Source organism: Anopheles bellator, chromosome 1, assembly GCF_943735745.2.
Source record: "Anopheles bellator chromosome 1, idAnoBellAS_SP24_06.2, whole genome shotgun sequence".
Taxonomy (NCBI): Eukaryota; Metazoa; Arthropoda; class Insecta; order Diptera; family Culicidae; genus Anopheles; species Anopheles bellator.
Window position 1 is genome coordinate 52340400 of NC_071285.1, and position 23396 is coordinate 52363795.

General features: G+C 49.6%; 4 protein-coding genes across 5 annotated transcripts; 2 read left to right on the forward strand and 2 right to left on the reverse strand.

Moving 5' to 3' along the window:
* Positions 1-1090: 1090 nt before the first annotated feature.
* Positions 1091-4041, forward strand: LOC131205351 (uncharacterized). The gene is made up of 5 exons (XM_058197424.1): positions 1091-1165; positions 1228-1331; positions 1394-1575; positions 1648-2748; positions 2807-4041. Exons 1-5 carry the CDS (start codon positions 1091-1093, stop codon positions 4039-4041), a joined length of 2697 nt encoding a protein of 898 aa, XP_058053407.1.
* Positions 4042-4301: 260 nt separating this feature from the next.
* Positions 4302-18150, reverse strand: LOC131215994 (ubiquitin carboxyl-terminal hydrolase 47). Its single transcript, XM_058210393.1, has 16 exons — positions 18050-18150; positions 11302-11506; positions 10145-10276; positions 9041-10071; positions 8687-8966; positions 8405-8620; positions 8162-8329; positions 7812-8090; positions 7619-7726; positions 7202-7553; positions 6683-7119; positions 6446-6600; positions 6044-6374; positions 5844-5973; positions 5558-5750; positions 4302-5471 (listed from the first exon to the last, which is right to left on the reverse strand). Exons 2-16 carry the CDS (start codon positions 11488-11490, stop codon positions 5321-5323), a joined length of 4152 nt encoding a protein of 1383 aa, XP_058066376.1. The 5' UTR covers positions 11491-11506; positions 18050-18150; the 3' UTR covers positions 4302-5320.
* A 697-nt stretch (positions 18151-18847) lies between these two features.
* LOC131205231 (dnaJ protein homolog 1-like) lies at positions 18848-21835 on the forward strand. 2 transcript variants are annotated; one of them, XM_058197246.1, is made up of 2 exons: positions 18848-19589; positions 19632-21835. In XM_058197246.1, exons 1-2 carry the CDS (start codon positions 19133-19135, stop codon positions 20240-20242), a joined length of 1068 nt encoding a protein of 355 aa, XP_058053229.1. In that variant the 5' UTR covers positions 18848-19132; the 3' UTR covers positions 20243-21835. The 2 variants fall into 2 exon arrangements, with proteins under 2 accessions (XP_058053229.1, XP_058053227.1); XM_058197244.1 differs by having other exon boundaries at positions 18848-21835.
* LOC131205232 (thymidylate synthase) lies at positions 21709-23234 on the reverse strand. Its single transcript, XM_058197247.1, has 3 exons — positions 22841-23234; positions 22415-22761; positions 21709-22337 (listed from the first exon to the last, which is right to left on the reverse strand). Exons 1-3 carry the CDS (start codon positions 23190-23192, stop codon positions 22128-22130), a joined length of 909 nt encoding a protein of 302 aa, XP_058053230.1. The 5' UTR covers positions 23193-23234; the 3' UTR covers positions 21709-22127.
* Between the last annotated feature and the right edge of the window lie 162 nt (positions 23235-23396).

The window sequence follows — 23396 nt, forward strand, 5'->3', positions numbered from 1 at the left end:
CATCATAAACAACGCAGTTTCCACGCCAAGGTCACGCCGGGTATAAACATTATTGGTTGTGGCTATTGACCCAATCAACAGCGCATATTGTACCGGCAACATAAGCGATGCTTATCGCAGCACAATCCAGAACGGTTCAATCATATGTTCGAGTCACTCGCGTAATCACCGGCAAATGGTGCCTTTGCTTACGCACGTTTTCCCCCGAGCCAATAGTTTGCCGAGACGATTATATGCCTGCAACGGTGCAACTACTATCAAAATAAAACGATTATCAGTGAACGGCAATATCAATATCACACTATGCTGCCAATCCTACGATCATCTGCTGCTTTTCAACGGCTTATTTGAGCTATTTGTTAGGCATATTTAAGCTACGAATTAGCACCTCGTCAGAGTGTTTTGCTACTTTTCGCATCATTCGTGGGGTTTAAAATTAGCTGTATCGGTGACAGAGATTTACAATTTAATACCGATCAGGGCTCCTTCGGTGGGCAGCACAGGGTGCATATGAATCGCGACGTAGTTCTCATGATCTGCCGTTATGTAGTCACGTAGGCATTTCGCGAATGAATTCTCAGAACGCAGCGTTCATGCGTTCTCCGAAGTACATAAGCAAATGAACGGTGGCTTATATACTTCGCCAATCATGTGGAAACTTACTGGACACACTGGACTCATTGTAAATGATTAATTGTTTTTTTTTTTTAATGCAAACATATCGACTAATTATGTGTCCCTCCGTGGGATGAATGGGTAATGTTTTGGTGCGGCGTACCGAATCACCCAGATTTGCGATGATTACCACTTTATCCCACGATCCGTGGTGTCCCGTTTCGGTCCCTTTGGGGTCCCTAAATTTCAACCAATACGTCAGCTGATCTTGCTCAATTCGCGGAATGCAACAGTTGGTTGGACGCGAAACCAGGTCAAGATTATCGAAAGCAAATCCGTTTCCCGTTTGTTGGATCGATAAAAATTTTCTTCACATCAATCCTTCCGTTCGTGTTGGCCACAGTTGAGCTTTAGGGCCATTGCTGTGATCTAAAAATTATAAAATTAGTGTTAACTAAGTTCAACGCGTCTCACCATGGAGGTTATGGAAGAAGGAAATCTTATGGACAGAATTCCGATTCTGCTCCAACGTGATTTGCAGTACTATGAGGTAAGCAAGCGGTGGTCGAAAAGGTAGTTGGCCAATGAGTTTATGCCACATGTGTTTCGCAGGCCAATCAAAAAGTGCTTCAGGAAAACATCTGCTCCGGGGTAGTCGGTGGCAAACTGGACTTTCCACGCTCGGCGTCCTTCGCATCGGTGAAGATCGTCCTGTGGTGGGTAGCGACGGTGCGCCACTGAAATCGATTATGTTTCCCTTTAACAAAACTCAACACAGGTTGGAGGACGAATACTACGCAGCGTACAGGAAAAATTCCGGTCTGCTGCATTTGGCCGATGCACTGCAGGATCAGCAGGGCAAAGAATCGGAAGAAGCGGCCGGCTGTGGCGGTATCGTGAAGTCGTCCGATCCGGAAAAGTTTGTCATTTTGGTGTCGAAATCGGTGGACAATTTGTTGGGTAAGAGGGCTGGTAACGGAGATAATACTGTGTGAAGGAGTGAAAAACCGTATCATCATCTGCTACTTCCAGAGCACATCCACACGCTGTCGCAGGAGGCACTCGATCACGCCGATTTGACGGTGCTAACGGCCACGATCGGTGCTGCAGCCCTGGTAAAGAACAGTCTGTGCGTGTGGATACAGTGCGTGACGAAAACCGTGTGTCCGCCGAAGGGCGACGAGAAAGGCGGGTCACTTAAGCTGAGCTACAAGCAGTACTCGGAAATGACGGAAGCCCTTGCGGAGCGATTGCTCGATCTTCACTGCCGGCTGCTGACGCTGTACATCACTCAGGATGCCGACTGCCTGCACTGGGAGAGCCAGCATCCGTTTTTCGAGTCCGAGCGTGGTTCGTACACCATCCAGATGTGGTGGCTGTACATGCAGGGAACGAAGCAGGACCTTTGGAACTCGGTGCCACCGACGATGGCACAGCGTGTCTTTGCCGGGATGCTCAACGAAACACTGACCGTTCTGACGGTTCGCTACACGCAGACCGCCCCAAGTCGCGCCCGGTCGATGCTTCTGTTGGTGGACATATCGAACGTGCTCCTGTGCGTCGGCGAGCTACTACCGGCCATCTGTGCCAATGGAGAAGCCTTCGTCGGGTTGAACTTACCGAACCAGAGCAAAATTATCCGTGACGTGCACGCCAAATGCCAGGAGCTGTTTTGCTGTCTTTTGATGCGTGGCATCCCACTCGGTGCGCTGTACAAGATCACCAAGAAGGCCGTTCATGGTGGCATTGCAATGTTTAACCAGCGCCAAGGATTGATCGTACCGTGGACCATCTTCGTGATGCCGCGCTTGTTTCCGGCGAACCAGAACGCGCACTGGGCCGGCCGCTGCTCGGAGCTTCCGACGAGTACGGCAATTTCGCTCGAGCTGAAAGTGTTGCTGGCCGCACCGCAGGCCAACTGGTGGCTCCTGTTGAAGGCGCTGTTGATGCGTGAGGCGCACCTGTCGTCGATGATCTTCCACCACCTGATTCGCAACCTGCCATCGTGCGACAACTTTATCCCCAGCTCGAAGCAACCTTCGGTCAGCAGGGATTGCTTGTCGAAGAAGTGCGAGGGCTTTCTGTGTGGCGTCGAGTGTAACGACATAGTCCAGTGGGCCCTGGAGCAGAACGGTAGGTACATGATGTCGGCATGAAGCCTGTCTCGTTCCTAACGCCCGTCTTTTCGCAGATCCAATCGGGCAATCCAACTATCAGGTGCTGATGGGGCTAACGTACATCGTGATTATGGCTGGCAAAACGTCCGACATCAACAAAACCCTCATCTCTGCGCTGGAGAAGAGCAAGATGAACGATTGGGCATCATGCCTCGATCGGCGGCAGGTTTGGAACCAGAAACGGCCGCCATGGCTCGAAGCGATTCTGCATCTGATCTACCCGATCCTCGGACCGATCGTGCAGATGCTCGTGTCCGCAGTGCAAACCACGGCCAGCATGTACCAAGCGATGTCACTGTCGCTGTCGTGTTTCGCCGAGATGTGGGACTGCATTCCGGACTGCTTCTACACCGTCACCAACTGCCTGACGGAGATTCTGCCGGCCGAGATACGACCACTCGGCGACTCGGTGCTCATTCAGTTGCTCTACATCGCCCTCTACTCGAAGCTGCTGGAGGTGGCCGAAACCGAGGGCGAAGCGGAAGCGAAGGAACAGGCAGGCGCCAGTTCGGGTGCGGCTACTTCACCACCGGAAGGCGGAGCAGTACCGGCACCTGTTTCGACGCTTAACATGAAACCCAAATCAGTCATCTGTCAGACGTTGGCTGAGGCGATTTGTTTCATCGACGAAGACAACAAACACACGGAACAGATCAACTCGCTGATCAGTCAGGCCCGCGAAAGTCAGCGGTCGATGGGAGCGTTGGAGAACGAAATTGACGATGCGGTCGGGTTCAACAGCTTCGCCAGCACGTCGCGGGTGGACGACGTCGAGGCGTTCCTCCGACAGACGACACCGAGCGTGCGCTCCGAGGAGGAATTCGATGTGGAAAACGCCGAGTACATCGCGGAGATGCTCGTGAGCGATGTACTGATGACGAGCGTGGGTAAGTTGAGCATGAAAATGCTCTATCAGTACACGCGGAAGAACTTCGAGTGGATTCTGCAGCAGCTGGGCGTGAGCGACGTCGAGCACAATCCACTACAGCCGAACCCGGGCCAAAGCATCCGCGAGGAGCGGCAAACGTTGATCGATTTGATGTTCCACATTGGACACCGATCGTTCGATCAGCTGCTCAGCGGTGGGCTTGACATTGACTACACCAAGTGGTTCCAAACGCCCATGTCCATGAGTGTCGAGAAGGCTTGGCTGCAGGTTTGTCAGCGCTGGGAGTTTCAGGAGAACGCCAAACTGTCCGTCCACGAGGCAGTCATGGTTTCGTTTATCACGTCACAGTTGAAACCGTAGGCCAGTTAGAGGGACCCACCAGAAAGTGGTTACTTATGGCGTTCAAGGGTACCTTTGCACTGGCTATAGGCAAATCCTTACTTTATCGTAACAGAGAGCACAACCACTATCCGACATACAGGCACAAGCTGATGAGAAATTACGCACTTCAAACGCACTTTTTCTGCTACCCAAAACCTAGTTCCACCGGCAACTAAAACGATAAATAGGCAACTGGTAGAAATAAAGACAAGCCACGGAAGGGAACACAAGGGTTTCATTACTTACGCGTAGAATTTATTCGACCGCTTATGCAATTTTCTATCAGCCACGTACCTGTCCCTTTTACGACATCAATCGAAGCTTTTTGTGTTTAGCCGTTCTACTTTGTTGAGATCGCTTCGACATATAAATGCCTCGGAGTGTAGGGTGGATATATTTGCGAACCACAAATACGCATCGTAACATAAACGATCGAGATTGACAGTGGCCCAAATTCGAATCGGTGGGCCATCAGAAAACAGGTCTTAGCTCTTCTGTTACATAAATCAACACAAAAACCGATGACATCAGGGTATGGTTTCACCATTCGCTGGTTTAAGGAAAAACTGAGTACTGTCTCGGATATCTTTAACCAACCAAAAGCTCTAACTTGCTGGTTTGAACACGGATGACCGCACAAAAGAAGTAAAACTCAACAAACGCCGACGGGACTGAGATGTTTGATGGTTGGCGATTTCACCTTAATTTATAGCAAAACAAAAAATACAGCACTGCATTCGGGAGTGTCCGCGGATGGGTTTGTGGGCTTTGTTTTCCGAAAACTCCGTCGCAGCGATACAGTAACGCTACAGAGTAAGTAATAATGATAGGATAACTGCTCTACTTTCAGTGCTGTGTAGCGCTTTCCTGTTCCTTTCCGTAGATGCTTCTTTTTCCAATGGTGGGCAGCATTTTAACTGCCTGCAGGACGAACGCACTGTCCCCGGGAGGGGGCGGCGTTGGTCCCGGAACTACCATAACAGCAACCACCGTCCCATTTTCATCCGAAAGAGAATACGCGCGAAAGCATTGATGGGGAAAAACAAACATAAAACAACGCTTGGACGAAGCAAGCAACCAACCAAGGCGATAACCCTCCTCTCCTCCATCACGGCTGCGCTCTTTCTCTGTACAAAACACCTCCGAGTTTTCTGCCGATGGATGATCTTATGGAAAAACTGAATTCTGTCAGCCGCAAACTGGCAAACATTTAGAGGCAAAGCTTCTTTCGTTTACTGACAGCGCCGTGCAGCTGCAATCAGTCGTCAGACTTTTTCGGTGACGGATCCAGATAGATTTTGAGCGCCCTCTCTCGCCGTGGCGAGCTGGTGGAGCTGCTACGGACGTCCTTTTTGGTTAGCTCTTTGCGTTCCTCGGGCGTCAGCTCTTTCAGTGGTTCCGTGCGATCGCTGGTGTTAGAAGGGGAGAGCGATTCACGTTAGAAGCAATGCGCAATATCGATGAGACACCGGTTAACAGAGTTGACCGCGCTTACCGATAGAAGAATAACGAGCCGGGCAAGTAGGTGGTCTCGCTGGCGAGACTCAACGAGGACGTCCAGGGCATTCCGCTGTGAATTTGCAGCACATTGTCGCGGTACAGTGAGCTTTGCGTGACCTTCACATATTCGATATTCTCTACGGCGATCCCGCTAATGCTGGACAGGTGCTGTCTCAGTTCTAGTTTTTCTGTGAAACGGATCGAACATCAAAACGGTGATGTAAGAGAACCGGCAACAGCCTCTGCGTATGGTTTTGAAAAACTGTGTATGTGTGACCAACCTGTGAACAGAATTTCTTGGAATTTTCCCAACTTCATCTCCGAGGCGTGCCATCTTCTGACCAGCAGCACGACGTCGTTGATATCGTTTGGAGTCATACTTTCCAGATCTTCAACCTCTTGAAGGTAAACCTATTGCAAATGCAAACGAGAGTTCACGGGCCTAAGTTTAACAGTTCTCCCCGAAGGTCGGTCCACTTACTTCGGAAGTGGTCTGCAGCGTCACGTCCTTGCCGACCCGCTCGTCGTCCTTGTAAACGCCTGCCAAATACTTGATGCCTTTGCGGCGCAATCGGCAGTTGTTGGGGTGCAGGTGACCGTACTTGTTCGTATCGCCGTGCGACGCCAGTTGAGCCAAAATGTCGGTTTTGATCTGCCCGATCAGTTGCCCGTTTCGAACGACCCAGCTGCACAGGAACGGTGCCTTTTCCATCTCATCCGTCAATTCATCCACGTTGATGTAGTGCACGTTCAGTTTGTACTCGCCCTTGCGCAGAACGCGCCCCAATTCGAGGGCGAGGTTTTCATCATCCCTGTCCAGAAAGAATGTCCAGCCCGTGAGCGGGACACGACAAAACTCCAAAACCTTTTTCCTCGAACTTACTTGTACTCCAGTTCCTTCAGTAGGTTTGCGCCGTCGCTGGCGGTGTGACTGGTCGTTGAGCACACTTTGAAATAATCCATCGGTATTTGTAGATACGACTGTAGGCGGTACTTCAAGTATCCGTGACTTGCGCGTTTGTCGATGAGGATCTGGATCTGGAGGTTGAAACGAACGTAAATGAGCGCACAAACTCAAACTGTGCTTTGCTCGGCACAGAAATTGCGCAATAGTTCTTACATGGACCAACTTATTAGTATCGCTGCTACTGGCGCTGCGGGCGCTATCGTTGGCACCATTCGTAGCATCGTTGCTCACGCTCTTATCGCCGGCGTCGAGTGTGGTCACCTTGAAGTAGTATTCTTTCGCCTTACACTCCTGTAAGTTCTCCTGCACCTTCAGCTCCTCGTCCTCTTCGTCGTCGCTATCACCGCGGAAACCGTTGGTGCCACCGTTGGTCAAATGCACATCGCCGTTGAGCTTACCGTGATCACTGCCACCGGTGACGACATCGTCTTCCACCAGCGTGCGGTCGTTATCACTCAGACTGCTATCTTCGCTATTACTGTCACCGGTCGCAGTGGCTGCCGGCGGCATTGTCAGCTGGTGATCAACGTGCGCCAAACTCGCCAGTGTCTCTTTGGGAAGGCGGGGAATCAACAAGTTTTCAAGGGTTTCTGGAAGGAACAAGCAAAGGAGGAATTTTGAGTACCATAGTGAATGACAACGACACGACACGATGATGCCACCAATGCATACCTGGTGTCATGTCCGGCAAAACAAGGTACAGCGAGACCAGATGGTCCAAGCGTTGGATGAACTGACGGAAGCGATTGCACCATTCCCCATCATCGCTGCTCGCAGCAGGTGACATCGTTGACACAAACACCTTACAGTATTCGATAAAGTTTTCGTCCGCCAGCGTCGCCGTATCGTTCTGCAGGAGCTTCGCATTGTCCTTGTGCACTGTTAGGCCTACCATAAGGGTTTTCACGTTGAGCTTCAGCTTTCGAGCGATCACAGCTTTGTATTGGGCCACCGTTTGCGAGGAATTCGCCCGAATGGAGATGGGTCCTTGCACGTCCCGGCTGTTTACATCGACTTTGTACACCTGTCAAGCGAGAGGACCGCGTTAGGAAGGAACTGTCTCAGGACGCCAGCGTTGAAGCCAGTTACCTTTGTCATCACGCCTTGGGGTAGATATTCCTCAAATTTATCATCTTCGTCGCGAACCTCGAGCAGCAACCCGTCACATCTTTTCAACATTCTCATCAATTCATCAATCTGGTTCAGTTGGTGAGAGAAAAAGGGAGAAAAATATCCGACATGATGCACGATTGATGCCGTAGGACAAAAGCTGCTCACGTACCGTTTTATCTTCATAACCCTCGAAGCTACGCTCAATGGTCTGCGCCTTGTGATCGTAACCAACCAGCCGACAGCGTTCGATCGGTACATGTCCCTTGAGATGGTGCACGTTGAGTGATTCCTGCAACGTTTCTGCCATCGTCGAGTTGTTCATCACCATTACGCGGTGGGATTTAATGACGCGCTTCCGAGGATGATCGTACGCCACCATCACACGTGTCAGTTCCACGTTGTCCCGGCTGTGATTGCCTTCGTTGTCGCGAATTTTCAGTACCAATTTCTGGAATTCAAATCGAATGAACAGATTCATTGGACGATGATGGAACTTCAATACGCGCACATGACACTCACCTTGATGTGATCCGGGAACTGTTCTTCTGAAATCGGTAGCGTATTTTTGCTGTCATCGATCTGACGGTACATCAGCATATAGGCGTTGGTGCTGGATGTGTACGCTCCGGTGTAGCTGGTTTTGTAAGATCCACCACCGAACGACTTGTGAATTTCTTCCTGAGTGATCTGTTTTGTCGAGAAACCAATGGAGCAATGAGGTTCCGTTTCGAACGTGCACCTTCCTGCACAGCGCACACCTACCGGCTGAACCGTTTGATCGTTGAATGAAAACCAGCGGCCAGTTTTGAAGTCCTTCACGAAGACGTAGTAGTGCCCCCCGGAGGCACTGCCAGAGTGGATCATGATCGCGAACAGCTCGTACTTGTACGGACCGGGTGCTTGAAAGCTGCTGTTTAGTAGCGAAGCTTTGCTGTCCCCGTTCGCCGCTATATCCATGTCAATGCCTTCGTCATCATCCTACCGAAAAGGGGAACAATTACAACTTGTTTTGCTTCAACACGCAAGCTGTCTAACTGCTCTCACATGCATCATGTACTGATCGTTCGGCGTGGTCGTCGTCGACGACACCGACGTTCCGCCATTCGGGAAAGAATCCTCTTCCAGCGCAGACCCACTGTCCGTGTTACTGCATTCGTCCGATTTCATAAAGTTTTCCGCCGTTTCCATCATCACCGATCCGTTGCCATTCGTCACGGTGGCGACCGCTGCAGCTGCCGCTGCAATCGTGCTGGTGGTGAGCTTGTAGTCGATCGACTCGGAGTTGACAAAGTGATTCAAGTTTAACAACTCCGGAAAAGTTACTCTGCGAAAGAAAGGAAATTTGTTACGCCTCTACAATCCACTCCGCGGCATTCGGGGAGGGTGTTCGGTCCTTACTTATCATTCAGCTTGATCCGATGAAACGATTGATAGTCAAAATCGAAGCGCTTCAGATGCAGGGTCAGGATGTACGGGAACTTGGTAAACTTGAGTCCCTTGTGTGCGTCACACTTTTTGTTGCACGTATCGCAAAAGTATTGATTACTTTCGTTCAGTATCTCCGGCTTCACGAAGCCCTGGAGCGCATCCTCGACCGATTCGTTGGCCACCGTGCTACCGAAAGGTCGCACCGGCAGCGGTATGTCGAGGAACTTGTCCTCGCGCTGCTTCTCCGTGTTGCACTCGAGACACTTGACGTAGTCGATCATCCGTCCCTCGTACAGCCGGTTGATCAGGTCTGCCTGCTTCGTGTGCTTGAACTTGTGTTCGAGCGCATCGAACATGACGCGGCACAGCTCCTGGATGTCGTGCTGTTGCCAGCCTTCGGCCGAATCCCAGCCGAAGCTGCGCGTGAGATCCGTCGTTTCGACCGACGATTTGGGTGACGTTTGCAGGTTGACGAACAGTTTCTGCAGCTGGTACGGGATCGATTTAGCTTCGTCCTGGCCGTCAAACTCCCAGTTGTAGAGCGCGTTGCGGAACTCGGGTGTCATGTAGAGTGCTTGCAGCAAGCTGTTCAGGTAGCAGGTCATTGCCTGGTTCACCAAACCGCGGTAGTGATTCTCGCCACCATTCTGGTGACCGTGATGGTGATGGTGGTATCCGTTGGTGCTGGTACCGCCGATGATGCTGCCGCCACTGGTGCCAGTATGGTACGTGTTGTGAGGGCCCGCTGTAATGGCCGCCACCGGTACCGCTGTGTTTGGCTTGTGGGCATCGGATTCGGGGAATTTGCAAAAATCTAGCAACAACGAGTTCGATGACACCTCATTTCCGGCCGTCTGATGGTGTGGGCTCATAAACGGTTGATCAAACAGTGGCGGCGGAAATGCCGGCGGATCGGGGATACCATAGTTTGCCGATTCCACCGGGCTCGCCGAAGCGCCGAGGGCCAAATCATCGTCGGAAGACATGTCTTCTAGTGGTGTCTGATGAAAAGAGGCAATGGATGAACCGATCAGTAACCGAACAGTTTCGGCCCCGTTCCAGTGATTGACTTACCAAATATGGATTTTCGTTAATTTGCGTCGTACTGGGTGGCAGAGGATGGATGTAAAGTAAGTTGCTCAGTCCAAACCGTATGCCAACATCGGACAACCTCATGTGCTGCTTATCGTGCAGGGGAATTAATTCCTGTAAAAAGAAATCCGAAAATTATCAATACTTTTTCTAGTTTCTAGCATGTGTAGGCGAAAGATGATTATCACATTAAATTTGTCATTTTGGTGGGCGCTTGGAGCGTATTGCACGCAGAAAAATACCAGAATCGGTCCATAAATCATACCGAAAACTAAAGAAACTGTGGTATCAAGGCGGAGCGTACCAAAAATAGCTTTTTCTCGTGTTAATGAAATATTTGTCAACACGCTGGCACCGCCATCGACCAGCTGCTTTTGTGGTGCGCCACGATTCCACGCTACCACGCTGTACGGGTTGTAGCGCAAATTTAAAAACCGATTTGAGTCGTAATAAAAGTAGAAAAAGAATGTTATTCGCGGTATGATCTGATCAGTGGCACATCAGCAAACAATCAGCAGCAAGTTAATGGATGATACACACACCTCCTTTTTTCTAATATTATGTCATTAACAGCCACCACAGACCGATAGTACACCGAACAAGACAGATTACGACCGTTTCTACTAGCCGACCAGCAGCTAGTTCCGCTCTTATCACCACTCGTGACTACCGATGGTGATGTTTTATAGGGACACTACTAAAGCGTCTGAAAGAAGGCGCTAATGCGAATACAAAACGCCTAAGGGAGCTTCTCGCTTCGCTGGGCGATTAAAGAGAACAGCAGTGCATGTGTTTACAAAACATTGATCACTTCATAGGCGATCTTCTTCCATTCTGTTCCTGAAATCTGTTTGTGTTTGTGCAGATGGTTGAACTGATCATCAAAATACGACGCTCCACACAGTGCACTAATTTGTTCTTGACATTGGATTATCGCGCCACGCTTCTCAGGCAGCAGATAAGAGAAAACTATTGCAAAGTGCACTGCACTTCACGCCGGGGCGTTGACAGCCCAACAGTAGTTCGGTAATGTTGCGCCATTCAAGTTCAAGAATGAAACCAGTTAATGGAGCACTGGTCCGAGAGCTGAGAAGTGCAGTTCCCTCTCACTTTCAACGGCCGTATCTTACTACACTTACTGACTCATCCGACGGGTCGGGCTGGTAGTGTAGCTCAAACTCGCACAGTGTTGTCTGCAGTTTAACATCCTGGTACAGCGCGGCAACGGTGTAGTGTGGACGGACGGTTACGGAGAAGCGTTTTTGTTCTGCGTTGGGTCGGACGTCCCTGATGGTGCAGAGCGTATTTTCGGTCTGGGCGCATACCATGTTATTTTCGGTGTATCTAAAACAAAAAAAACAAATGCACAATTATTTTGCTGTTCCGAGTGTTTGTGAGGCCAGATTTATGTGAAATTTGCTCTGCGTTCGACATTCTGATCGTGCGTCGAATAGCGAAGAGATTTTGTGTTTGTTGGACCTGTTGTTATATCGGAAGGACATACGCCAACAACCAACCATCGGCAGCTACTAAGCGAAACGGCACACGGCACAGAACACGGTGGCCAATGTAAACACGTGTCTAGTGTGCTGGTTGACACGTGACAAGTTGCCGTTTCGGAGTGACACTTTTCAAAACGGCGAAACACAGTTATGCGCTACTAAGGATTCACGTGCGGTATTACCAAAAACAGCAGAGTTCGTGGCTAGTTTGCGGCCATAGTTTACGCAACTTTATAGAAACGATCGAGTGCAATTTCATTAAAGCCATCGGTTGTGGTGCGATTGACGGTTGTTGACTTTTGCGGCACACTCCGGTGTCGTGCGGGTGCGCTCTACCTCTCTCGTTCTATGCGGGCCAAAACGGTGGGCCCATGAACCAAATAACAAACCACTGAACTCTTGACCTGCCACCCCGAAACGGTACGTGACGGCGTTGACCCAACGACGTTATGTTGAGCGCGCTTTGGCGGGCTGCAGGGCGTTTAAAAGCCTGCGCGTCGGCGACACCGCCAAGACGCCAACAACAGTGTCTTAAGAAACCCCTTACAAACACTATATGCTCTCGCACTTCTCACTCATTGATTTCGCACCGAGGCCCCGGTGGCCTTTCGACACCAGGGAGCGACAACACGGAGAGGGAAAGTGTGGCGGAAGTTTAAAAATAAACTTCCCAAACGCAATGCGGTGGCGCGCACAACACGGTGTGGTTTGTGCGAACCGAAAAATTCGACGGAAAAATGGGCAAAATATGTGGAAGACACAATTGTCCCTTGTTTCTTCTGCACATTCATTTGCTGTTGACTGTTGTCGCTGCGGTTTTTATCACGGAAGACAACAAATATGCGGCGCGATTTTAAGTTTTTTTTTCTTTTTGGCTGGCGGGTTTTCGTTGACGAAATTTGTTTTCCCACCGTGTTACTGATCGATCGGTGACCCCAAAATGAATGAGGTGCGAGATCCGATGTTTTCTAGTGGCGGACAAATTTATTACAAACAATCGATTGCTGTGATGAGGACCTCAAAAAGGCTCGTGAATGAAATTTTACGCGAAATCATGGTCAGTTGACGAATGGATCATCTAGCAATTCGTCGAATCAGTGAAATTATATAAACAGGAATCCACAATCCGTAACTGTAGTACATACACACTGACGACCGATAAGTTGATTAAGCATAAAACTGCAACCAGCAACCACCTTACATTGAGTGAAAGTAAGCACACATTTTTCTTTACACCAAATCGTACAGTTCGCTTATGTTCCCTCGTTCTCTCCCTCTGTTGCTGTCGCTTGTATCAATACCTCCATTGCGTTGGGGTCCAAAACGAGCCAAAAATGGGCTGAAATTAACAAATTCACCTATACTTGAGCAAACACCCAGAAATACACACCAAAAACATGATGGTGGCGCCGGCGAAACTGGCGACAGAACGACGCGCGAATCTTGCTAACGTTCGCGCACGTTCGCTTTACATCCGCGGCAGTAGAATCGACCCAGTGCGGAGACCCAAGATGCTGATTTTTTTAACTTTTCTGCCGTTTCTTGTGCTACAAAACACCCTCTGTCTTTCATACAAGAATGTGGCGTTATGGACCGACGGCGGAAAACACGTCACGTTGACGTAACTCTGCTGATGGCCGGTGGAGAAAAGTTTTCTCAGCACACCACTGCGCTACCGACACAAACGCACGGCAAACTCACAGCGAAGGAACTTTGCGCGACACGCGACCGATTCACGTTGCGTGTTCTAGTTCTGGGAGGCCAGCTACTTGCTTTTCCATGCCGCGCGAACGGAACGTGACGTATTTACGCGGCTTCCAGAGAGAAGCAGATTATTCACGCATGAGATTGTTTATGACGTGCGAGGCACGCTTTTTCGTATTTATCGTGGGGCGCAGCACACCAATGGGCGTATGCACCTTACGGGATGGAACCACTGGATGGAGTTCCTTCAATTTAAGCTCGCACTGCACTCGGTTGGGATTGAAAGTCATTAATTTTCACATCGTAGCAAGCGAGTCACCGAGAATCAACCAAGCCAAGACCAGGTTGCTGATCCTAGTGCACACTGCCAAACAGCTGCTGGCTGGGAAGCTGCCACAAGCAGAGTTCGCGTTAAGAAGTGGAGAGCGATTCGCGCACGCCTATCACCGATCGGAAACTGGCAGACCCGCGGCTCCGGCTGCCGTTGTATGAATTATAAAACGGGCCCCGTGGCCAAACATGCCAAGCCGAAAGATCCCGAGGCCTCACCAACGCGATCGCAATGGCGATTGTGAAAACACCAGCAAACCAACGAGAGCGCGGTTGCGCGCGCTTGGTAGCATCACCAACCTCCACTTTTCTGGGGGAGAGAACGCATCGAACCGATTCTCCGGTTTTACCGATTTTGGCATGCTGGATCGCATTCGACACCCGATCCCACGCCTTTGGAGGGATTGAGATTGCTAAAGGTGTGTGTCTGTGTGCATGCTCTAAGCTGCGCAGGAAACCCATGCGGATGCATCGCGCAAGGATGATGCTGTGTGGAGCAAACGGTGAGATTATGGCCCCAAAACCAATCGCGTTACTCGCGTAAACTCGGCGCCGCTGGTATTCGAGCCGAACAGTCGCATCGTCTCGCAGCCGACGGTTCTATTTTTAGGAAGATATCTCGCAGCCCTCTACGATCGGTGTGGAAACTTTCGAAAAGTGATGTGCTACTCTAAGAAACCCGTACGAAATATGTGGACCCCACACCAAAACAAAAAATAATTTCCCCAATCGACGAGGGGAGTAGTATATTCCTTGTTGGAACCCCCAAAACGTGGCCGATCGGACTGCTGACCGTGGCAGCATCCGGAGCGTGTTCTTTTGCGAAAGTTTTACAATTTAACATGATCGGTTGGAGTGAAAGGAACAAAAGTGGAACGCAGCAACAATAATGTGCCGAATTACAACAGCACAATGATGAGCGACAGACATTAGAGAATATTGAATAAATTGATGCTCTTTGTGGCCATCACGTGAACGTTTCCCGGAACAGAAGCGCTGGAATCAAGAATTTGATCAACGTAAACAGTAGTGTCGATCAGAAACAAATTCAACTTGGTCCATGAAAAACACATGGTAGTTGTGCGGCAAATGTGTGGCCAATTGGTTATCAAAATGGGCTTATGGCACGCTTTTGAGGCAAATAACGTAACTATCTGACTGGATGATGCATGTCTGCCTTGTGTAATTCAAAACATGCAGCAGATGCAGTTTGTGACTCGCTCATAGCCGGTGACACACGTTTGCCTTCACAAACACTAATCCAAATTAGAGATAGACCGCGGATTGTTAGAGGTTGGTGAATGAAATTTTGTTTTGTTTTTCTTCTCTCTCCTGTCGTAAGCAATGGCGAGAATGTCGTTGGCAGACCCGCGGCGATGAGTGCGCCGGAAAGAAATGCACTGTGCATTGGACACCAGAAGGCGGAAGAGTTGCAATGTTCCCGTCCTTTCCCTAATCCGGCCCGTTCTGGGCGCGCATGTCTCGGTCACTTTACTCCGAGCGGCTGTGTGCGTAACGGAAGGCACTAAAAAATAACACATAGTGGAGGTTCTCGCTCAACACGTTGCACGTTGGCCGCTCTGTTTTGCCGTGTAACCGGGAAACTATATTTAGTTCGATTGGTCTACTTGTTTGGCCGGTTCTGGTTCTTCGGGTTTTCCATGTATCGCGCCATCCTTATGTGTTTTCACGACATCGAGGCACATGAATCACTTCCCTTACTTCTTTAGCCCCTTGAGGGGAAAGGAGCAAGGACGAAATAGGATCGGGTGGTCGTAACTGTCGTGTGAACACGGAAGAACGATGGTGACGAGACAATACCGTCAAGAATGAGCAGCTGCAACGTCAGGACAACCACTTGCACCGATATGACCGCTAGGATCAATTGCATGTCACTAACCGAACGATTGGAATCAGGAAACTCTTCGGCACCATTGATACACGGCTAAACAGAGTCACTACTACTTGGTGCGGCGCAGAGAACACGAAACAGGTGCTTCCGCCTTATGGCGATTAGATACACCACTAAGGACTTTGTATTATGACCATCGTCGTGTACGGTTGACTTTGAAGGCGTTGCCTGTTACTCCAGAACACTACAGACTCGAACTAAGAGACCGGTTAGCACCTACGATGTTCGTTGATGCGTTCGCTCTGCGACTGCGGGAACCGAAAATGACTGGCGCTCTAGAAACGCAATCAACGTCCATTTGCAGAGGCGTAAGTGTTGCAAGTGACATCGGAAAAAGAGAGAGCAAGAGATTGAAAGAGCGAGAAAGGGGAAGGTCCGAAACGCATAAAAGCACACACAGCGGCGCAATGGCAAAGCACCCGGTGTGCGTGTCTTGGATTGGGGAATGGATATTTTTAACGTACGTAAAACACATCGTCTGTCGCGCAAGAATTGGGGACAGTTTCTTAACACCGGCAGGAGACCGGGAGTGCTCACTGGTGCGCGATTTACACGGCAAAATGCGTGCGCTACTGCAAATCCTGTTACCGACAACACGCCAGCCGCTGCCGCTGGTAACAGGCAACCATAATTCATCAACACGCGTTCGAAAATACGTCACATAAGATAAGTCACCTGATGTCTAGCGTGGAACAGCGAACTTTCGTCCCGACGACTTTCGATCGTCATCGTTGACCACCGATCCAATGGCTATATCGATCGATGTTCCATATGGACGAAAGAAATGCCCATCATGCTGTGAAAGCCTTTCCCTAAGACCTGGGCTTTGCAAACTCACCAAACGCCGTTTTCCCTAGGTATGGGCCAAAGATTACCGGTAATCGGTCAGCAACGGCGTTTCGGTGTACTTCAGGACGTTTCTGCCCCAATGACCCTCCTGGAGCCTAGGGGTGTGGTTGCTTGCAGGTACACGAAGCTGTGGTTCTTATCGCGCACGCAAGCCATGGGCGGCCTCATCCGTTTGCTTACTGGACATCATTTTCGTACTCATCGAATTAAACTGTTTAATTCAAGATTTTTTGCAACCGGCCTGCAATAGCCTTTTAGTCGATCGGGCTAATGACCGCAGCGAATTTAACAACCTCTTTCGGTTGTTTTGCTTCATAAGCCATCACAAGCGAGATAAAATTTAATCCCGCAAAATGTTGTCTTTTAGAGGACCAAGCAGCATTTGTCCAAAGTCAGTCAACATGGGGTTTGTACATTATCAGTCGTAACGTCGCACGAACACAACCGACCGCGAAGGAATACTGTAAATCACAAGTCCCCGCGGGGCAACCGGCAAACGATAATTGTTCCGAGTGTGGTTTGTCATTACGTGTGGTACTCTTTGCGGCCTCGATAACGAGCCAGTGGCGATTGCACGGTGCGCAGCTTTGTCTCCTACAAAGCCTGGAGCCTCAAGGTGCGTTGGATGATGATACTCTTGGACTTTGTTTTCTCGGTAAGAACAATCGCAGTTTTCGACAATGGATTGGATTGCTTAGTGGCAGTAGACCATGGACTAGTGGTGAACACACATCTTAGGCAGGCTGCAAACTACGAATCTTCACAAATGGCTAAAATAATGTAAAGAGAGAAATTGTAGAGAAAAGAAGAATCAACCAAAGACAAATCTACGCCAGCAAAAGATCCGCAGCGGCAGCAACGAGTCCTTGGTATGCTCGATCAAACCACCGCATACTTCAGCAACGCAGCCACGGGAAGCAAATAGTCCCTTGGACGAGGCAGCAAACCTTCAAAGTTAATGATGCAGCGAACGGAAGTTGATTGCAAATGTCCGCATAACGTTCGTCACAACATCTCGCAGGGAACCGTCGCTTCAAAACTAATTTGACGAATCACACGCTCGATTTACTTCGCTGGAGGGTATTCTACGGTAGATTTTGGCAAGGCATTTTAGTGTATCCGGAAGAGGCACAGCCCAGAAGGCTCTGCTGTCGTAACTTTGACAGCACCAGAGCACAACAGGGGTGACGCGCTGTACTGCACCAGCAATGGCGCCTGGCATGAGGGTGTTTCCCGGAACTTCGAATCCGCCCAACAGTGCACGCCTTCATGGTCGGCCCTTTTCTGCCAAGAACTAGTTTTTTCCTGCGATTTTCAGCACCCGAGAGCCACACGACGCATTTCCTACGCACACGTACTTTGAAGGCGCCTGCTGGCCTAGTTTTATCCGACCGAAAAGCCACTTTCTCGACACACTCGACAATGTCCGGCGAAGGGATAGGAAGTAAATAGTTCACACAAAATGGTTGGATGTTGCGGTAAACGACCAGAAAAGCTACGGAAAAACGGGCCATACGTCGGATAACATAACCTCTCCGCTATCGTTGGTATAGCAGCAATTCTCGTGATCGATATCGTTCTTCAACTCACTTGTTCTAGATGCTGTGCGTGTGTTTGTGTGTGCCTTCTTTTCGTGAAACGCTCCGAATTGCCTATCGCACTGCGGTGACACGCACCGGAGCAGAAATTTGCCGGAGTTTTCGCACCACGCGACCGACCAGCGACACGCACGTACGCACCCCGGTGAATTCACGGCTCGCGCACGAGCAAACGGCAAAGCAAGGGTAGCACTTCACGTCACACTTACTGTTCAACGGCAAAAGTATAAACGTTTTCTGCGGTTGGCCGAAGCCGAAGACTCCTCGTCGTCGGACGGCTACTCGAAGAAACGACACAAGACACGATTGTTCACATTTGCACCGCGTAACATACCTTTACACACACTAGAGCAGCCGCTCTACGGACGAGAGAGAGGGATAGGGGAAGAGAGAGAGTGAAATGCACAACTTTGACAGTTCCTTCATGGCGGGAGAGGACGCACGAAAGGATGCCAAGAAGGATTTACCAGACTGCTGGATTTACCACAATGATGTGATTTAATTAATCGATGTTGAATTTATGCAAACTTTGTTTCGCCTTACACGGCCAGCTTTTGTGGCGGGTTAACAAACACTCCTAACGGTCAACCGATCGAGCATCCCTAGCGGTGCTCGACTACGGATGAACATTCGAGCAGCTGCATGACCTTTGTTCTCGTAAATTTTGCTTCTAGAAACATCTCGAAATGTGTTTCTAGAAGAGTTGTTTTTCATATAAAGTTTCCGTCAATGGGCGGGTGGCCGAATTCGAGCTTGAGAGCCCAAACAGTGAGTACGTGTGTTTTGCGAAGGGCGCGAATACCTTATTGCAAACCCAGGCAAAGTGTTTGTTGCAGAGGCCCTTTTCACGACGGTTTTATTCGTAAGCGTAGCAAGCAGTGGGAAAAATATTTCTGCAGAGCAAACGATTGCGAAAAGGACGTTTTCGGGGCCAGTGTTTGGCGTGTGTTTAAATTTCGCGTGAGAACCCATCACACGCGCGTTACGTGGTGCTCGGAGTGGAACATTCTGGAATCGATCGAATCGAGGAACATCTTTGCACAGCGCGCGCACAGAGAAACCTGAAACAAGAGCGATGACGAAAGACTACTACAAAATTCTTGGCGTTCCCAAGACGGCCAGTGACGATGAGATCAAGAAGGCGTACCGCAAGCTGGCACTGAAATATCATCCGGACAAAAACAAGTCCCCGCAGGCCGAGGAGCGGTTCAAAGAGGTGGCGGAAGCGTACGAGGTTCTGTCGGACAAGAAGAAGCGCGACGTGTATGACCAGTACGGTGAGGAGGGCCTGAAAGGTGGAGTGGGTGGCGCTGGAGGCCCTGGAGGACAGTCCGGCCAGTTCCAGTACAACTTCCACGGCGACCCGCGGGCAACCTTCGCGCAGTTCTTTGGCACCAACGATCCGTTCAGCGTGTTCTTCGGCAACGACGGAGGGGCCAACATTTTCTACCAAGATATGTACAATGGCGTTGGCGGTGGAGGTGGTGGTGGCGGTGGCTATATGATGGACGGTGATCCGTTCGGCTTCGACGGTCGTGGTCCGATGGGAGGAGGAGGCGGTTTCCCGGGCGGAGCCTTTCGGTCACAGTCGTTCAACGTCCAGGGATCACCACAGCGAAAGCACAAGGTCCAGGATCCGCCGATCGAGCACGATCTGTACGTAACGCTGGACGACGTGAACAGCGGCTGCCAGAAGAAGATGAAAATCTCCAAGATGGTACTGGGCCAGGACGGATCGGCCATCAAGGAGGAAAAGATTGTAAGCATCAACGTGAAGCCGGGCTGGAAATCGGGCACGAAGATAACGTTCCCTCGCGAAGGTGACCAAATCCCGGGAAAAGTTCCGGCCGACATCGTGTTCATCATCCGCGACAAACCACATCCGCACTTTAGGCGGGAAGGGAGCGACATCAAGTACACGGCCAAAATTTCTCTCCGGCAAGCCTTGTGCGGGACAGTCGTGAACGTGCCGACCCTGGGCGGAGAAATGCTTTCCATCTCGACGGTCGGTGAGGTCGTGAAGCCGAACACCGTAAAGAGGCTGCAACACCGCGGGCTGCCCTTCCCCAAGGAACCGAATCGGAAGGGTGATCTGCTGGTTTCGTTCGACATTCGTTTCCCGGACACGGTCGATACGAACACCCGCGAAATACTCTCCGATCTGTTGCCGATGGATGCTCCTTAAAGTGGTCCGCTGGTGATATGAACGACATAGTTGGCGCCCCCTCCACCCCCGTATGCTGCAACGAGATAGAGTCAAACAGTCTATTCCGCGTCGCGTTTCAATTTCATCGACAAAACCCTGCAACTAACAACGGCTTGCATTTGTGGTGCGATTCTGCGTCTACCGTTATTCTCGAAGGTTCTTTCGAACTACCCTGTCGACGGAATCCTCCTTGAGCCAACATCATCGGACCGTTAGAAGCACCACCACCTCCTTAGAAGAAAGAAGATTTCACTCGGAAAGCAAACTGCGACGCGAGAGTGGACCATCATAGGTTGCATTTGGCAATCTTGCTCATTCACGGCGTTGGCATTCGCGGCGGGTCTCTTCGTGATTATCACATGCCGTTACGATTCAAACGGCGGAACCAGTTTGTTCACGAAAGAAGGTTCTAGCAACGCGAAGGGGATCTCGCCAATCGCTTCGACGGTGGACGCTCACGAAGCAGCGACCATGAGTGACCGTGAGTATCTCGTTGCTTACGTGCCAAATATTTACACGGTCAGGAGGGGCAGTTCCGGGGGTACGATTGTCGATTGTTCCCGAACATGGCCTCTCTAATCGGCGGGTTTGTCGCGCTGATTGCGAATCACCTGCAACTGTCCACTACTGCCTCAGCGGCGATGAAAGTATTTAAATCGATGTGATCGACTAACAGAGGGTGATGGTGATGCTTTTACAGAGAAGATTCGAGATAAAATGTAACGGCGAAACTTAGCTGGAAGAGTGTGTAAATATACGTGAGGGTTCGTCGTAGCGGCATACATAACTGTTTCAAACCACGTTCAAATCCAAAGTAAATCAAAGAGATAGTGAAGATTAAGAGCATAAAAGAGATAGAGAGTGCTTAAGGCAGTCGTGATTTATCTTTCACAGAGGTACGGCGATGTCTAGGGATGTGAAGTTAGCACTGTGTATCTGTAAATACGGCAAACAACCGATAGAAATTGAAGGCAGAGAAGCAAAGAGATAATCGCAAGGATAGGGGACACGCAGTTCAAATCGTTGTACCAGCGTGTAGGGAAATTGTTCCTGCTCTGCTTAATTTATCTAACCGTGATTATTATGCTTATCATTGTTTTAAGTTACTTTCTTTACTATCCCAAATCCAACACAAAACACGTACGCGGGTGTATGGTGCACGGGGAATAGAAAATACCGTTGTTGAGGGCACGATCAGATAGAAGAAAGCATCCGGGTAATGCGTTGCAGCCCTTCATGTTACGCTTATCAACTGGCTAAACATTGTGAAGACGGACTCTGGCAGTTGCAAAATGTTTCCCTGACACACCATACCTTTGCGTGTATTTGGTTAGAGTAAAATTAAATTTAAAATATACGCGATACACACGATACAAGTACGTTATAGTACGAGACGAAGTAGAGCGCTTCACAGAACAGATTAACGATTAAAGCAAAACACTGGATTTAGTTGTTCCATGTAACTTATGTTGATTTATTGAAAAATTCTTGAGTTGTGTTTACGACAGTTGTTGTTCGGAAGTGCACAGAAATTTGTTGAATAAATGAAACGGAATGATCAGAAATAATGATGAAAAATGAAAAAAAGTTTTGTCTCTCGTCGAACACACGTTAAGGCCGGTCCAGACGCTACGATTTGTTTGTGCGATGCGATTGCCGTCTGGCCAGCCTTAACTTTGAAAGAACTGTTGGGTGGTTTTATGCGATTTAAAAGCTGGAAATAATTCACGACACTCCATCGCGTATCGCAGAATGCGGAATATAGATTTTTGTGTGTTAAGGTAATACTGTTGTTTTGGGGTAGCTGGCAGATTCACCGGTGTTACTTGGACAACACTGAAATAATTCATTTGTTACTTACTGCTCAAACAGCCATTTCCATGCGGATGACCGGATACGGATTGTAATCGTTGATGGTGAAATCATCTAACTGAAAGTCGTCGATCGATGTTATTTCACGCTTAAAGGTAAGTGTTGGAAACTTTCTCGGCGTGCGTTGGACCTGCTCTTTTAGTGCGTCGATGTGATTCAAGTAGATATGAGTGTCACCCGTCGTGTGTATGAATTCGCCAGCCTACGACAGTATCGGAATAGGTGAACATTTGTTCGATTGAACGTCGAACCGAGGTCGTCGGTGGTAGTTCCGCTTACCTTTAACCCTGTTACGTGCGCGATCATATGCGTTAGTAGAGAATAGCTAGCAATATTGAACGGAACACCCAACCCTACGTCGGCCGAACGTTGGTACATTTGGCACGAAAGCTCTCCGTTTGCCACGAAAAATTGCGCCAAACAGTGACAGGGTGGTAAGGCCATGTTTGGAATGTCCACCGGATTCCAGGCGCTCATAATGATGCGTCGATCGGTTGGATTGTTTTTGATCTTGTCAATGACCTCCACCAGCTGATCTTTACCTTTACCCCGATAGTCGTCGTGGCATGTTCCATACTTTGCACCGAAGTGACGCCACTGAAATCCATAGACTGGCCCCAAATCACCTGCCGGATAGGAGTAGAATAATTAATGCGATAATTTTGCTTAAGCGATTGTTACTACTGAAGCCTAATCCAATCGCACCTTCCTCTCGATCGGCGAAGCCACACGAATCGAGGAACTGCCTGGTGCTGTTACCGTCCCAAATCCGCACCCCTTTGGCCTGCAGTTCCTTCGCGTTCGTTGACCCTTTGATGAACCACAGAAGTTCTTCCGCGATTCCTCTGAAGAACACTTTTTTCGTAGTCAGCAGAGGAAAAGCACCGTCCCTAAGGCTATATCGCAGCTGCGAACCAAACAGGGCAACCGTTCCCACGCCGGTGCGATCGGCTCGTTTACTTCCTTTGGCGAGAATCTCACAAATCAGTTGAAGGTAACGGAGTTCATCTTTGTTTTCGAAATCCGATTCCGTTGGGGCAGCTAGCTTTGAAGCCATTGCTTTGCAATTTTTAAACTTTCGCAACCGTACAGTCTGAACTTGTTGATAAGCATGCAAGCGAAGCTAGTTTTGGCGGCAAAAGCAGCAGTTGCTGTTCAAGATGTCTAAATGACGAACTGATCTAGATCTACTACTTCGTGTCAAAACTGACAGCTGTCAAGTGTTGTGGATCTTATTTCTCTGTGCCAGCACGTAAACATC

Coding starts and splice junctions, on each gene's coding strand:
- LOC131205351 (XM_058197424.1), top strand. CDS start 1,091: ATGGAGGTTATGGAAGAAGGAAATCTTATGGACAGAATTCCGATTCTG. Junction 1,166..1,227: donor GTGATTTGCAGTACTATGAG/GTAAGCAAGCGG, acceptor TGTGTTTCGCAG/GCCAATCAAAAAGTGCTTCA. Junction 1,576..1,647: donor ATCGGTGGACAATTTGTTGG/GTAAGAGGGCTG, acceptor TGCTACTTCCAG/AGCACATCCACACGCTGTCG.
- LOC131215994 (XM_058210393.1), bottom strand. CDS start 11,490: ATGGTATGCGCCCAGACCGAAAATACGCTCTGCACCATCAGGGACGTC. Junction 10,277..11,301: donor CCGACCCGTCGGATGAGTCA/GTAAGTGTAGTA, acceptor TTCTTTTTACAG/GAATTAATTCCCCTGCACGA. Junction 7,554..7,618: donor CCCAAGGCGTGATGACAAAG/GTAACTGGCTTC, acceptor CTCGCTTGACAG/GTGTACAAAGTCGATGTAAA.
- LOC131205231 (XM_058197244.1), top strand. CDS start 19,133: ATGACGAAAGACTACTACAAAATTCTTGGCGTTCCCAAGACGGCCAGT.
- LOC131205232 (XM_058197247.1), bottom strand. CDS start 23,192: ATGGCTTCAAAGCTAGCTGCCCCAACGGAATCGGATTTCGAAAACAAA. Junction 22,762..22,840: donor CTTCGCCGATCGAGAGGAAG/GTGCGATTGGAT, acceptor CCTATCCGGCAG/GTGATTTGGGGCCAGTCTAT. Junction 22,338..22,414: donor CGCACGTAACAGGGTTAAAG/GTAAGCGGAACT, acceptor ATACTGTCGTAG/GCTGGCGAATTCATACACAC.